This window comes from Asterias rubens, chromosome 10 (genome assembly GCF_902459465.1).
Source record: "Asterias rubens chromosome 10, eAstRub1.3, whole genome shotgun sequence".
NCBI classification, from domain to species: domain Eukaryota; kingdom Metazoa; phylum Echinodermata; class Asteroidea; order Forcipulatida; family Asteriidae; genus Asterias; species Asterias rubens.
Window position 1 is genome coordinate 16,960,545 of NC_047071.1, and position 15,894 is coordinate 16,976,438.

Sequence of the window (15,894 nt, forward strand, 5' to 3'; positions counted from 1 at the left end):
GCCCCAAACACGTTCAGCCGTTCATGCAAACTCAGTGCGATTATCACTCATGCAACGGTCATAGGTAGCGCGTGGCAATGTTTCGACTACCACACATACTGGGATCGAGAATGCGTGTACCGTCCCCGTAGCCACGTCGCGCTGAACAATTACCGACTTGATTTCAAGACTAGTGCTGTCAACAAAGCAACATAGCCCTAATTTTGGCAGTCTATAAATAATAAAAGACACTATTTAACAACGTTCTAATAGATACTTGCTTAGTAGCTTTTTATTGTTTGGTAGATCAACCATCTTGCAGTGCCAAGTGACCAGTTAGGTTCACCAGTATTCTGTTGAAAATCTTTACAACATAAATAAATGTTCGTTTCTGCTTTATATTTTTTTAATAAGTTTGTTTTAATATAACCCAAGATACAGCACAAAACACTCTTGACAAACATATTACTTTTGTTTGTGATAAATTTTGTGAAAACAAAACAAATTCAGATTCCCAAACTGGAATTCAGATTTGATTTTTAAAGTAGATGAAGCAGTTGCAATGTTCTGAAACATATACCGTTGGTACAAATTATTTGTGTGACCAATGCTGCATCAAGCGGGTTGCGATGACATCTGAACACACCCAACTTTAACTGTTAACGCCTTTTATCCAATCATAGTTTTATTGAATGTCGATTTAAAATTTACTTTGGCATCAGTTTTTTTTTTTAAAGGATTCATTCAATTTAATAAACAAGTTTTACAAACAAGTTTACTGCTGAATGACTTTTGAAACACTAGGTGGCAGCAGACTTATCAGGTAATTCCATTGTTCTTGGTAATGTGAGCATGCTCAGAACTACGTTAACAATGGAAAGTTACCTGCAAGTCAGCTTCCACCACGCTTTGAAAATCACGCATCGACTGTCAAGTTTGAAAATGATTCAGAAATCCCTACTAGTACAGATTTATATCTTTATACGATAAAATACACTTCTCAAATCACACCCTATTAAACTTACCAGAGTGGTTCAATCATATTATACCAGCATTCTCGCTGAATAAAATGGTGGAACCCGATAAATTTCCCAAGATGTACCAGACATAATTATCATTTCGCAGTTAAGATCTTTCACCGCACAAAATTAGATTAACACTACCCTTTACTAAGAGTCTTTAAACGCAACTTAAAATTGACTTTACCCTTAATTTTATTGACTATGTTTAATTAAGGCCGAGGCAGCTCATTTTAAATTTCAAGAGAAAAAAAAAGAAGGTATTTTGATGAATTTTATGACAAGTGTCTTCTTAAAATCAACTGATACGACAGTATTCAATATCACAGGGACAATGCATTTCTGTAAATGCTTGTTTCTTTTTTTAATTTACAAATATTTTTGCTGGAAGCTAGACCCGGGTTGAATTAGTCTAAAAGCTTTCCCGTGTTCGGCAAAATATAGCTTGTAATGGGTATATATTTAAATGTAATGTAATAATTAAATTACTACTTTTGTCGACTACAGTTGAAATGAGCGAGTGTCACTAAAGCAGGGTTTTAAACATTTGATGTAACATTATTATGCTATGACGAGTATTACACATCGTCGTTGGTTGCTCCTGCTGGATTCTGTTGATTGATTTACAATTTGTCCAAGTACTTGTCCAGGGGTGGGATGCCCTCTGACATACCCTTGCGCTTACGTGTGGATGCGACGACGTCGCCGGGTTTGCTCTTGGGGTCGAATACGTCACCCGGCAAGATCTGCCAGTGATCGAATACGCACTGAGGGAAAGCTTGGCCACCAGTGTTGGAGCGAAGATCAGCGGTGAAACCTGCAATAGACCAGAAATAATTACGTTAGTGCTATTTTTTGACAATCAATACAATTAAACCATATTTTATAGTGCTTTTTGATTAAAAATTTATTGTGAAGCGCTTCGATCCTTTGGAGAGGTGCTATATAAATATTTAAGAAAACTCTTTCAATATGTCTAAGTAATACTTCTATATGAATATATATAATACACCAGACAAAATTAACGTAAATCTTTAACCCAATTAGAGTAAACTAGAGTAACCTCCACAAACCCAAACTAACTATAGGTATTTGGGTATTTTTTTGATAATCAAGTTATTTCTAGCTTCAATCAGACTGCAAATACAAGATGAACACTAAACCCTCCTTTATCCTCGCACAACAATGGCGTATCCCTGGGCCAGGCATACCAATCTTATCAAGTCAGAACAGAGTGGGATAGTTAGGGTAGAGGACCTTAGGCACAAACGTGTTCCATAATCGAGACTACATCTGAAAAAAAACCTTTACAAAATTACATCAATAATTTATTCAGATTTTATCAATTTCATATTTCGTAAACAAACATGTTTCACTATAATTCACATAGGGCACATTTTCAATAAATTACAGCGATATGTCAATGCGAGAAAAGTGTTCACGCATTTAAATAACACCCAAAAGCTTTAACAGAATAGTAAAAAAAAATCACAAAAAACAGCTAAGCACAACATAATTTTGCTTGCCAGAATAAGGTTACCAGTAACCAGCCAAACTACAATGTTGCATTAACAATATTTGACTGGTATCCTGCTTTTTTCTGCTTAGCAGAAATGTATCTAGTCATAATACTCACCAAAAGATTCATTGACGGGCAAGTTTGCCTTTACCATGAACATCGGTGTTCCGACCACCTTGTTCTCCTCGAAAACGTGACCACGTCTTCTGTTGAGTACACCATAGATACCTCCAACAGCCGACTCGGGGCACTAGATTCAATGAAATAATAATCCAAATTAAATTTTCATCAACACAAATAACAAGTAAACATTCCCAACGGATAATAGTAATGTGCACATATCCACCCTGGTGGGTGTTTAAGGCACAGTAAAAAAAAAATAATAAAAAAAAAATATTTGAACTTGCTTGTCATTCTGTCATCTTGTGGGTTAAGATACCTGCTTTTGAATAGCCAAAAGTAAGCGAGGGTCTCAGGTTAGAATCCCACCCGAGTAGTGTGCCTGAGGATTCATTTCCACAGGACTTGTGGAAATGAACATTGCACATTTGTTTCCATCTTACATTATCACAGACCACAAAAGTCTTGTTACAATCAAACTCTTGAGTCAACATCAAGAGACTCAAGAACCTTCGGTCTAGAAGCGACTCTTTAAATATAAAAAGATAACACCTACCTGAATCTCTACTAGGTACACTGGTTCCAGAATGCTTGGCTTTGCAGTTAACATACAAGCATAGAGGACACGTCGAGTGGTTGGAATGATCTGTCCACCACCACGATGGATAGCGTCAGTGTGTAGAGTCACATCGTAAATGTTGAAGCGAACACCTCGTACATTCTCGTCGCACAGAACTCCCTGAATATTTGGTAAACATAAAAAGTTTTACTGTCTCACCATCGACACCTGTAACTGCTTAAGAGCTAATATGATTTTTAATACATATTTTTAAAACCTGTCATACAAACTTGTTATTTTACCGCCTACGTTAATAAAAACGTCTTGCCCTAAAACTTAAGAGCTAGAACATTCTGGCGACTCCTCCACCAGAACTTGCATTGAATGCTCTCGACCACTCACCTACAACACGCTATTTTATTTCTTCAATAAACAACTCAAAATAAACAATATCAATAGTAGCCAGCTTCCGACCAAGTTTTCACCTTATTCTGAAAATGGTACATCGGAAAGATACTCTGAAATTAGTCGCGAAGATTTATTACCTCTTTGGTTGCCCACTGGAAGCCGGCCACCATACTATCCTTGATCTCGTTCAGGTACTGCACTCCCTTTGAGCAATCCATCAAAAGGTTAGGCCCAGTTCCCTCGGGTCCGAAACACCAGATCTTTCTGGCCTCGTTCACATCGAATTCGTATTTATCAGCCAGGAAACGTGCTCTTGCTTTTACTTCCATCCGTGGGGTGATTTCATCCTACAGATACAAAATATACACAAATTTCTCAATTCTAAGTAGGCCTACAAAGTGGATTTACTCATTTCCCAAAAACTACAGCACCTCAGCACGTAATGTTTTCAGGGAAGCTTTCTACTATCATTATCGTCAAACTGTGTAAGTTTAGTGTAAATATGTGGACATTGTGGTTTTTTTTTGTCCTACAAAAAGTATATACACCCTTTAAGCAGAAAATATCACTTTTAACAATTTTCTGCTAAGCAGAAATGAGCGGGATACCAGTCACAAATTGTACATGTGACATGGTACTTTGGCTGGTAACCTCACTTTTGCAAGCACACTTTGTGCTCTGGCTCGAGTATCTCTAGAAACCTTGGTCAAGTTGTCTATGGTGACAAAAAAGCTTGTTGAATCTACTAATAACTGCAAAAGTCAACTTGAAATGGGAAGAGGCTTTAAAACCCCAAAATGTTGATATCCTGTTGAAATATTGTCTTACATTTTCTATGTCTTCTGAGAGTCCCTCTGGGAAATTTGCAGCTTTCAGGAACAGACGGTTATGCTTGTTGGGCGATTTGGACAAGCACGTTCTATCAGATTCAGTACCAACAGTTTCTCTGTATGAAACAACCGGATCAGATTTCTGGAAGAAAAGAGAATAGTAATGAAATAAACATTCAAGTGAATTGCGTAAACTAAAAGATGACTAAGAAAATGAAACAGTCTTAACTTCTATTCATCGATGCTCTGAAAAAACAGTAAACCTTTTCCCTGTTTGAGTAACCAGGGAAGTGAAAGGCTGTTGAAAAAAACCTTAACTACGAGTGCGAAGCCTGCTTTACATACATATAATACTTTGGTTGTGCAAGCCCTACTCTGCAATCTGGGGTGTTCCATATAGTTAGCCTCATTTCTTATGAATTTGATCTTAGTTATAAAATATTAAAAAATATACAAAAAATTGGGTTAAAAACAGAGAAATCACATCCCTGAGTCACTCTTGAGGCATTCCTTAATTACACAATTTTGGCATCACATTACACTCAATCCATTCATTTTCAACACACCTTCAGTGGAATACAAGCGTGATCCTCTTCAAGATCCTTGAGGCAAATCTCCAAGTGAAGTTCTCCAGCACCGGCCACGATGTGTTCTCCAGACTCCTCAATGGTACACTGTACCATGGGGTCAGACTTAGCGAGACGTTTCAACCCTTCTACAAGTTTGGGCAAATCGGCTGGGTTCTTGGCCTCTACGGCTACACGCACGACGGGACTCACTGAGAACTTCATGGTCTGCAAGAAGTTCAAGCCGTAATTAGAATTAATCAATTAATTGTAAATTTTGATTGTCCCCGTCATAAATATACAGAAATGTAGTTTCCATTGGCATATAAGAATTGAACAATTAAATAATCCAACAAAATTGCTATGAAAACCACTCATGCTCAAAAAACTCAATTTACCAGTAGCTCACAAAATATGATATTAAAGCAATTTTATGAAATCCATACAAATTGCACTAATGATCTCAAAGGATTATAAACAATTCCATACCTTGATGTTATGAGCTTTCTCGTATGATGAGATGGTTCCGGTCTTGACCAAGTATTGATCCACACCAACCAGACCAACGATGTTACCACATGGGACATCCTCAATTGGTTCAGTGTAACGTCCCATCATCAAAATGGTCCTGTGGTTAAATGGAAGGTATACATTTGGTAATTACTCTTCATTTTAATGGCAGTCAAAACTTTTGGTTAGAAGCCTACAGCAGCTTTTGATAGTATACAGCAATTTGAGGAACATTTCACTTCTAAGTAATGTGGTTACGTAAAAAGATTGTAGTTTTTATGCCCCCAAATTTGAATCTGAGAAGTGGTAACGTTTCCAGATTGTGTACTCCTAGGGAATATTCTTCCTGTTTTTGTTTTGTCTCATCACAAGAATAGTGTTCGCCAGAGGGATGTCTGGGTGTCTTTTGGACACTCCGTTTTCAACTTGGACACCCTGTTTTAACTGTAGTTTTCATGTAAATTTTATTTTGTAAGTGAACAGTTTGGACACCCAGTTTTTTAATTTCCAGCAAATTTTAACACCCTTCTACCTTCGACCTAGCTAAAACCCAAGTTCGCAAGGTCGACCCGAGGGTACCTTTAGCTAAAACAAGGCCATGCTGTGCCAACACTACAGCCAGTCCCTTAACGTATACAGGGACGTATAATGAGCTGTTGACAAAAAATACCCAAACTATGGGCAGAGCACGAAAGATTGCGAGCGAAAGCTTGTGGGGGCGAAGACTGCTTACATACATTTATCTGTGGTTTTAAAGATCATACTCTGTTTTTTGGGGGTGTTCTATACGGTTTATTTTCTGATAAGTCTTTTTTTAAAGGCAGTGGACACTATTGGTAATTGTCAAAGACTAGCCTTCACAGTTGGTGTATCTCAACATAAGCACAAAATAACAAAGCTGTAAAAATTTGAGGTCAATCGGTCATCGAACTTGCAAGATAATAATGAAAGAAAAAAATACCCTTGTCACACGAAGTTCTGTGCGTTTAGATGGCTGATTTCGTGACCTCAAGTTCTAAACTTGAGGTCTCGAAATCAAAATCGTGGAAAAATACTTCTTTCTCGCAAATGGCACTTCAGAGGGAGCCGTTTCTCACAATGTTTTATACCATCAACCTCTCCCCATTACTCATCACCAAGAAAGGTTTTATGCCAAAAATTATTTTGAGTAATTACCAATAGTGTCCACTGCCTTTAAAGTGATATTTTGGGGGGTGCGGTGTTAACAAAAATGTATTTCCGGTTACAAACGGAGAAATCACATACCTCTGAACACTCTTCAGGTACAGATCCTCCTTCTTTCCTGGTTGATAGTGGGGACCCATGATGCGAACCTTCTGGCCTGAGGCAACCGTACCAGCAAACACACGGCCAAAGGCGTAGAAGCGACCTTTGTCTGTAGTTGGTACCATCTTGGACACGTACATCACCAATGGTCCCTTAGCATCACAGTTCTTGATAGCTACAGTTCATAATAATAACGATTAAAAATCAATCCAAATAGATGCCCAAGGCCCAGAGAGATGAATACAATAATAAATCAAGTAATCAAATTGAAAAACTTAATAAAAAACGATGACCGTATAAAGAGTGGTAAATAAACATGTACGAGCAAATAAAAATTAAATAAATAATATTAAGCACAAATTAGTAAAGCGCCCAATCCATCGAGAAAAAAACCCAGAATGTTCAATGACGCTTACAGAGTAACATTCAAAAAATCACTCTTTCAACACATTAAAGAAACAAGAAAGGTATAAAAATCAGTTTAAAATCAGCAAAAAATAACAAACGGAAAATGACAAGCAAAAATAGAAATATGCAATGAGATATAAACAAACATCAACAAAACCAACACTCTAGAAAAATCTTGAAGGCAAGTTCTTAAGGGATCCAAAAACCAAAGGCAGTCAGGTTGGTGTAGTGGTGTCTTGCCTTGCCTTTCACCTCTGGGAACCCGGTTTGTATCCCGCCGGGAGCACTATGTGGGTTGGGTTTTCAGTCCCTACTTGACTGCTTGGGTTTTCCCCTGGAATTATTCTCTGGGGTTTTCCTCCCACATCTAAAACTTAAATTTCTTCATCATCTTCTCTTCTCGTTTGGCTTTAATCAGACATGCCAACCTCTGGGATCACAAAACTGTATTCTGAAACCCCAAAACCTGTATTTTGCATCAAAGTATTTTTTTTTTAAACACGCGTAAACGTAGTTTTAAGCCCGAGACAGGCAAAATAGAGATGTGAAGGCCATTAAGTTATCAAACAGCCTAATTAAACCAGATAATTAAAACTTGAAGAAAAATAAGTAAAATAAAAAATAAAATACAGTTTAAACAATAAAAAAAACTTGGGCAGAGGTTTCCCTACGGGTGGTTAGCCCAATGGAACAGGTTTTGTATGAAAAAAAAGATATTGATAAATCATATCTTAAAGACATTGATTAATCATATCCTATTTCATATAGAGACCCTTGTCAATTAATTAAATATCATCAAGTACAAAACAAAACCAATTTAATTTCAATGAAGAAGACAAAAAAAAAAACACTCAAAAAGTTTCGTTTGTTGTATTTGGGGGCATAGTTCTTAAATTTATCTTATAAAAATCTCGCTTCAGGCGCTCTATATCTTTTGTGTCTTTATTTTGGCAAACAATTCTTTTGCAAACTCGATTCGTCCGTTCACAAAACGACTGATACCATATAACGGCATTTGACAACAGCGCCCTCTGTTGTTCAATGAATTGTGTTAGACTGGTTCCCTGTGAAATCGGGACGTCAGATAAACTGGCGTGTAGTATGCAATGCAGGTTTGTGCTACTAGCGTGCGTGCAATGATGGACGCGAGGGAATCTCCGTTGCGCTCGCTCGATGTGTGGTGAAAGTTGAATAAGGAATACCCCCGTGGAATAATAGAGTTCACTGGATAATCATTATCGGCCGTAAGTAGTCGGCCGAAAACTTATTTGTGTCAATAAAAAAATATTGAACTTGAGTTAAAAAAGGGCACGACGGCCAACTGGGATAAAATTGTATTTTTTGCAGTGGCGATGCTCAAAACCGTATTTTTTTTGCAAAACCCGTATACCCGCATTTTTTACAAAAACCCGTACGAAATACGGGAAAAACGTACTAGTTGGCATGTCTGTTTAATGAGAGCGTTGAGAATAACGTATCAAGATCCAGATGTCAACTTACCAACAGCACATGGGTCATCATGAGGTCCCTCGTACAACATTTCCATGCGGTATCTCTGGGAGGTAACGGGGGATGGAAGATGCATGGTTATCATCTGCAACATGGCTTCACCGGCTGGCAGCCATTTGCGCATCACATCTTTCAAGAGCGGCTTGCCTTCCTTCTCTCTCTGTTCGGTAGTCAACTTGATGCTCAGTTTTTCAAGAAGCTTTGCAGTTGCGTCTTTCTTGAAACCCATGATGGCATCAAACATCTGTGCACAAAGAAACAGAAGCATATAGAGAAGGTTACAATTACTAATAATAAATAATAATAGTGGCCATTCATAACGCGTTATGTCCGTCTAAAAGACACTCCTGGATTCTGCATCTACTTCTAAGCAAGTGGGCAAACCAATGAGTTAAATAGATTAAAGCACAAAATAAGTTTTCAAATAAGTAGTGACTCGTCAGAGATTTTGGGGGGGGGGGGTGTTATTTCCATAGTGATGGGCCAGAGTGCAAAAAGGACCGGGTTATTATCACGGTCATAAAAGTTCCGTACAACACATAAGATGCATGAAGAATTTTCAGAAAAATAAAAGCACATGAGCAAGTTCTGGACTTGCAAGAGCAAAACTATCTACTAATTTCACATCAAGGCCATCTTGAATATAGGGTCGGGTGAGTAACCTAAAACAAAAACTTTTTCTGGGGGGGGGGGGGTAGCCCCACATGTGTGGCCAAGGATAGCTGAATCCTTAGCCACACATCCACCCCCACCCCATTTCCTCATGCAGCTAAGGAATACAAAAATAAGCTTGTGTACTTTTTCGTGAACTACGTAGCACGTGCGCGTAAAAAGTTCACAAGCTTAATTCACATAAAACAGCCAGATATATGTATTCGCGCCCTCACAGCTTGGCAGGCCGATGACGTCATGCTGATTCGCATATTCCAAGATGGCTGCGCCGTGCACGAAACAATGAAATTAGAGTCGGCGAAAGGTAGCAAAGTTATCGTTAAAAAAATTTCTTTTACAAATTTTATTTGTTTCACTTTTTAATACACACAAAGCAAGCTAAGAGTTATGTGAACACATTCAGCCTGTTTATAATGCCGGGTGGCTCGTAGATAGCGCGCCAGAATTGTTTTATTCCTTAGCTGCATGAGGAAATGGGGTGGACGTGTGGCTAAGGATTCAGTTATCCTTGGCACACAAGTGGGGCTGGGGGGGGGGGGGAGTGGGGAGCCTAACTGCATTGACAATCTTTTAATGTCAATAAAAAAAACGAAAATATAGTAAAATCCCCAAGTATGATCTAACTCTTACCTTGAAGATTGGGTCCAAAACAAATTGGCAGAATCCACGGACGTACCCCTCACCACCAACTTTGTTCCACTTCTTCTCCTTGGCATTGTAGAACTGATCTCCCCATAGACGTTTCATCAACTTAGCTGGTTCAATCTTGAATTTGGCTGAATAGATCTCGGCAAACTGCTTGAGTGTGAAAGCCCAGCCGTGCAGACCAGAGCCAAATCCAACGGTACCTTTGCATGGGTCCACCTGAACATCAAAATCAACAAATGGTCTAGCTGTAAACACCAATTTTTCCAAAGTCACGCCCTGATTTATTTAAGGTTTGAATACACATGACAGTCTAAAAATTCTCATTCCCAATAAACTGAAATACCAACTAATTATGTGATTGTAACTACCAATCACAGAGCTGTTCCATTCTGTTGACCTTAAAAACTGAAAGTCGGGTGTGTTTTTCTTGAGATATGGTCCCACCTCCAGTTCCCAGTAGTAAAGGTCAACATAAGGGCACAGTAGCCCAAGTACAATTTTTAATGCTCAAAGAATCTACGACTGAAACAAATTTAAGAATTGATTTTTGTAGTTCTTGAGATACGGTCCAACTTCCGGTTGACTCAGAAGTATTAAGGTCATCATGGGGTCACGGTAACCCAAAACTTATTTCCTCGATGGTAAACATGTAACGTTTTTGGTAGAGTTGTGTTTTCAATCCAACCCAATCTAGTATTTTAATCAAACCTTAATCCTACGTAAAAAAATATTAATGTATTGGTTGTGTACAAACAGTCTGTGTACAAATCCAATGGAGTATATATACAAAGTAATGGGTTGTCTACTCGGTTATAAATCAAATGACAGTTGTGGGGGGTCATGGCCGCGGTGATAAGAGCACCAAACTCAAGCTCTGGTGTTTTTGTTCAGCAGAGTGTGGGTTTGAAACCCTGCCAAACAAATTTTGTTAAAATTGAAATGGCACTTGCACCTAGGACCTCCAGATAACATGCTGGCACTCTAATAACTAAGCAAACTAGCACTATGGTGGTGGTCTGCGTACTCAATATCTTCGTTCGGGGCCTGCCAGCCAGAAGCTATTCGACCTGTAACTTCCATAAGTTTAGGGAGGGATCACCTTCAAGGGAAGAAACAATAGTTTTAAATACCATGATGTTTCCCATGGGGCCGTCTTCGTCACCATATGTGGCAACAATCACGTTAATGCTTTCCACGATGCGCTGAAACGTTTGGTACAAGTCTTCCTGCTCCAGCTGGAGCTCAAGAAGAGCTCGGTCCATCTTGTTCATAAACAGCACTGGCTTGATCCTCTCGGCAATAGCTTGACGAAGAACAGTCTCTGTCTGCACACACACACCTACAGCATCAAACAATTAGTCAATTAGAATACAGGCCTGATACTTCACGGAGGCAACGAAGGCGATTGCCTCAATGCTACTCGTCATTACCATGGTGCCCTTGAAATTCTCCAGTAGAACAATTTCCTCGTAGAGTGTTGATTAGTACACTATAACTATTTAGCTATCATGCCAATGTCAGACCTCAGAATTTCAGTCTTCCAAATGGTCTATCTTTTGAAGAATCCTCCATCTGGTTCTATTTAAAGGGCTGGGGTGGCAAGGGTTAAAAGAATGCACAGGTTGGGCTGACTTACCACTGACGCAATCTACCACGACCAGTGCACCATCAGTGACACGTAGAGCTGCAGTCACTTCAGAGGAGAAATCAACGTGACCGGGTGAATCGATCAGGTTGATCAAGAAACCATTGCCGTCCTTCTCTTGGGTAATGTACGTCATGTCGTTGTCTGACAGCTCATAGTACAAAGAGATGGCACTGCAGATGTAGTCAAGATTTACAACAAAAATTGCTTACACCAAAGAAATCTTGCTCAACGGAAACAGAGTTCCAATATCGTTAATACCATGTAACATTTTTTAACATTTTGATTAACATAATTTCTTATATAGGATGCGAGGCAATTGCATGGTGAGGTATCAATATTTGGTTTGTGGTAACACCATCTGTGTATCTACTTGCCAGGTAGAGTATGTTCTTAGATAATTGTCTTTCTTTTTTCTACTACTGCGTAATAGATTTATCAAATGTTCGGGAGACTTCTCAGTTCTAAAAAGAACTGTCCTGTTTTTTAACTACTACCCGGGCGAAATGGAAAATTGGCTGGGACTACTTCTTTAGCTTATAGGATCGTAATTAACTGCACTACCGCGGAGTCAATTCTTGGGTTGGTCTCAATATTTCGACCAGCTTGCTCTAGTCATCTTCAGGAGACACAAATTTTTATGTAACAATTTCTTCTTTATTTTTAAGCATGACCAATAACAATTCAGAAAGTTGTCTACTCACGTTGATTTGATGGTGATACATCTCTCTTGCTCATCTTTGCGAGTATCGGTGAAACGAGCCTCACCTGCTTTTGAGTTGGCGATAATACCAGCTTTGCTGACCAGGGAATCGGTCAGTGTAGACTTGCCATGATCAACATGGGCAATTACGGACATGTTTCGTATATTGGCCTTTTTGTCCATAATGGCCCGAATCTGGTCTATTGTAAAGTTCACCTGAGAAAATATACAAATATTACATTGTTATAAATTTGAAATATGAGCTCTGCCGGTTGCATTCCCAAAATTCTGTTTCGAATCACTGAGGGCAATTTGAAAATCTGGACCAGTTGAAAATGCCCACTTAAGTATTTATTTCTCAAGTAAAACCAAGTAACAAATTTCATCTTTTTGTGTCTGAAAAAAGCAACTTGGAAATGAGGGATTTCAGGTTGCTTTTTTGTTTTATTCTAATATTAAGTGAAGTTGTATATCTGTTAAATATTACAAAATTTAATTGATGAAGGACAAAATTGTTGTATCCAACTTGTGCGATAGCCCGAACACACTTTGCTTTTATCAAGAACCCGTCAGTTGATCAAACTACCCATCAAGCACAAACAAGCAGCCTTATCCAGCGATCATGTAAGGTTCTGTTCTGCACATTTGGAGACTTTTCGGGGACACTAGGTGGCAGCAGACTGACCATGTAAATCTATTGTTCTCGGTAGTATGCGCAAGCTCAGAACTATGTAAACACTGGAAATTTACCTGGTAAGTCTGTTGCCACCTAGCGACCGAGCTTGAGCTTAAGCCAGTCTCGACTCAATATGTGAGCTGAGCCAAGATTATTTTGCAATTTGTGAACAGAGGAGTCAGCATTTATGGCTTTAACTTAGCTGTTTTTCCCCCCAATGAATAAAGACCAATGTCCATTTAAAAATATCCTTTTAAAAAACCCTTGGTGATGAAAACAAATCCTAACAATTCTTTAGTTTAATTAAGCGTCAAGGTCTTTAAAAAAATGTTCGTTTCCCTAAAACTTGTTAATGAAAGTTCACATGCAATTCATCCATCCATACAGTTAGACGCCACACCATCAATCAAAAGTTTCCATTATCCTGTGGCCCATATTGTTAGACACAAACAGATAATAATTTACTCCAATTAGATGTTACTTTTTGGACAAATTGTGCAAAAGTAATGGCAAAATCTGGAATGGAAAGTTTTCAAAATATTTATCACAGTTGAGTCGAGTTAAAACAAAACGAACATCACCATTCATGATCAATTGATCACGCCTTCACTAATTATAAGTAAGCGACCAATTGACAATTTAAACAACAAAGTTATAACAAAACAATGGGCCTCCTAAAGATTAGTCCACCTAAAACGGGGTTAGACATGTTAGAGTTTGACAATTGTCACTTTTATGAACGGAACATCAGATGTATTTTCTGTTCAACGTGGTCAAAACTCAGTAGGTTCAATTTCAAGTCGACGTAAATACAGACCATTCTTCTTCAAACTGTTCAAAAATTTCAGTAACGCAGCAGTTGTTTTATAAATTTACAACTTCTTTGAACGAATATCATGACATAATTCTGACGGTCGGTTAATTGAGTATTTATATAATCACATATGGAAACTCTGTGTTATGTCAGATCGGATGATGTGCGATAGTGCGATGATAGAGATATGACCGGAAACCGGCAAAAAAAGTAAACAATGGTCTTCAAAAAACCAGATTTATCAGCAGTATCAGCAATGAAATATTCATAAAAATTCAAACACCGTGTTCTTCAATTCCCATTAAATAAAGATGTAGAAAGATTGAAGAAGGATGAGTACTCACCATCTTGGAATCGGGATTTTTACTCCTTGATTACAGCCCAAGATGTGTAGCAGTGACGTTCTCGTTTCGAAAAGGTCTACTCCGTCGTTTGCACATGTGTTGTGCAATTCGTCATTATAGTACACGTACATAAATATGTGTGTACGTAGGTACATTGCCTTTCGGGACTTGTCTGTGTGGTACGTATAAAACGTCCTTGAAAATAATGCTGTTGTAAATCCAGCAGGGGTAAAAATTTACAAAGCGCTTGTATATCGTCAAATCTTTTTTTAAATTTTTACAATAACTTAAAACCTGTAAGTACCTGTAAGACCTGTAAAACAATTGGTGCACATTAGGTCTACACGTTAATAATTTTGTGATTTATATTCATGTTTCATGTTTTCTTTCTTTTAAACAAATAGGCTACATTAAAGGAACACGTTGCCTTGGATCGGTCGAGTTGGTCTTTGAAAATCGTTCTGTAACCGTTTGTTGTAAAATGTATATGGTTAGAAAGATATTGTAAAAGTAGAATACAATGATCTACACAAATATGCCTCAAAATTGCGTGGTTTTCTTTTTACCCTGTCGACTAACACGGTCGGCCATTTATGGGAGTCAAAATTTTGACTCCAAATGGCCGACCGTGATGGTTCGCGACGTATAAGAAAAACCGTGCAGTTTCGAGTGATACTTGTGTGGATCATTATATTCTACTTTTAAAGCATCTTTCTAACCATATGTATTTCATAACAAACGGTTTCAAACGCTTTTAAAAGACCAACTCGTCCGATCCAAGGCAACGTTTCCTTTAATCACACTGGTTCAAAGTGGCTTGACTGGAATTCAACTATTCGGCACGAATATTTGGATGCGTGACAACTGGTGAGATATACCGTAACTTGGTTGATCCCAAAAACGGCGTATTAGCCCAAAGTGTCATGCAATTGGCTTGTTCTATGTTTGACTAATGTTATGTTCACTATATCTTAAGTAACAAGCGCCGGCACGAGTGGGATAAAATTCACTAAATAATTGTTACGGGCATAAAACTTTTAGAAAGTTTTGTGAAAGTTTAGTTTTTAGTGAGAAAGTAATTTCTCACTCAAATATTTCTCTTGCAATTTCCCGAGTCCCGACCAATTGAGTCAACACAGATTTGTAAGTTAATAAAAAAGTGTTTTTTTCACGTTCATTAGCAAAGTCACTGTTGCCCATTCAAGTGATGATGGTGCGTGTCTCCAGAAATGAGCAGAATTGTCCCGTGTATACCCCCACACTAGGTTTGGTGCTAGGGTAAACCTAGCCTATGTAGGGTGGTACCACTGTAACAATCTTGCAGACCACATCACACAAGACGTATAGTCAGTCGGTGCAAACTGAAGACATCCATCCCAGCTTAGAAATTAGATTAGATGGACCGCAATCGGGGAAGTCACCGGACTGTGTGGTCGGTTTTAGATCAAGGCCGCTTGCTTGGTTGGCAGATGATGGCAACAATGTTGGCACTTGCCTCTTTGCTGCATGCGATGTTTCCATTCCAAAGCAAGGTCCACTCTGCCACTCAAGGCTCGTCAGCTGCCGAGACCCAAGGGAGAGGCCGCCTCCGGTTTTAACGAAAAAAGGGATACATTTTAAAGAACTCAGAAAAAATATAAATGTGTTGGCCGGCCATAGAATAGGGGAGGAACCTCCT

The 15,894-nt window shown here is 38.6% G+C and overlaps 1 protein-coding gene across 1 annotated transcript; it reads right to left on the reverse strand.

Moving 5' to 3' along the window:
- Positions 1-246: 246 nt before the first annotated feature.
- Positions 247-14,321, reverse strand: LOC117295469 (elongation factor 2-like). The gene is made up of 14 exons (XM_033778137.1): positions 14,217-14,321; positions 12,384-12,598; positions 11,671-11,852; positions 11,165-11,373; positions 10,017-10,250; positions 8,706-8,958; positions 6,777-6,972; positions 5,490-5,628; positions 5,001-5,228; positions 4,433-4,576; positions 3,742-3,951; positions 3,194-3,376; positions 2,635-2,767; positions 247-1,815 (listed from the first exon to the last, which is right to left on the reverse strand). Exons 1-14 carry the CDS (start codon positions 14,217-14,219, stop codon positions 1,622-1,624), a joined length of 2,523 nt encoding a protein of 840 aa, XP_033634028.1. The 5' UTR covers positions 14,220-14,321; the 3' UTR covers positions 247-1,621.
- Positions 14,322-15,894: the final 1,573 nt, after the last annotated feature.

What these genes read in the sequence shown, in the direction of transcription:
- LOC117295469 (XM_033778137.1), bottom strand. An exon ending in CGTGGTAGATTGCGTCAGTG is followed by an intron (nt 11,374 to 11,670) that starts GTAAGTCAGCCC and finishes TTGATGCTGTAG; the next exon opens with GTGTGTGTGTGCAGACAGAG. An exon ending in TTTTGGACCCAATCTTCAAG is followed by an intron (nt 8,959 to 10,016) that starts GTAAGAGTTAGA and finishes CTTTGTGCACAG; the next exon opens with ATGTTTGATGCCATCATGGG.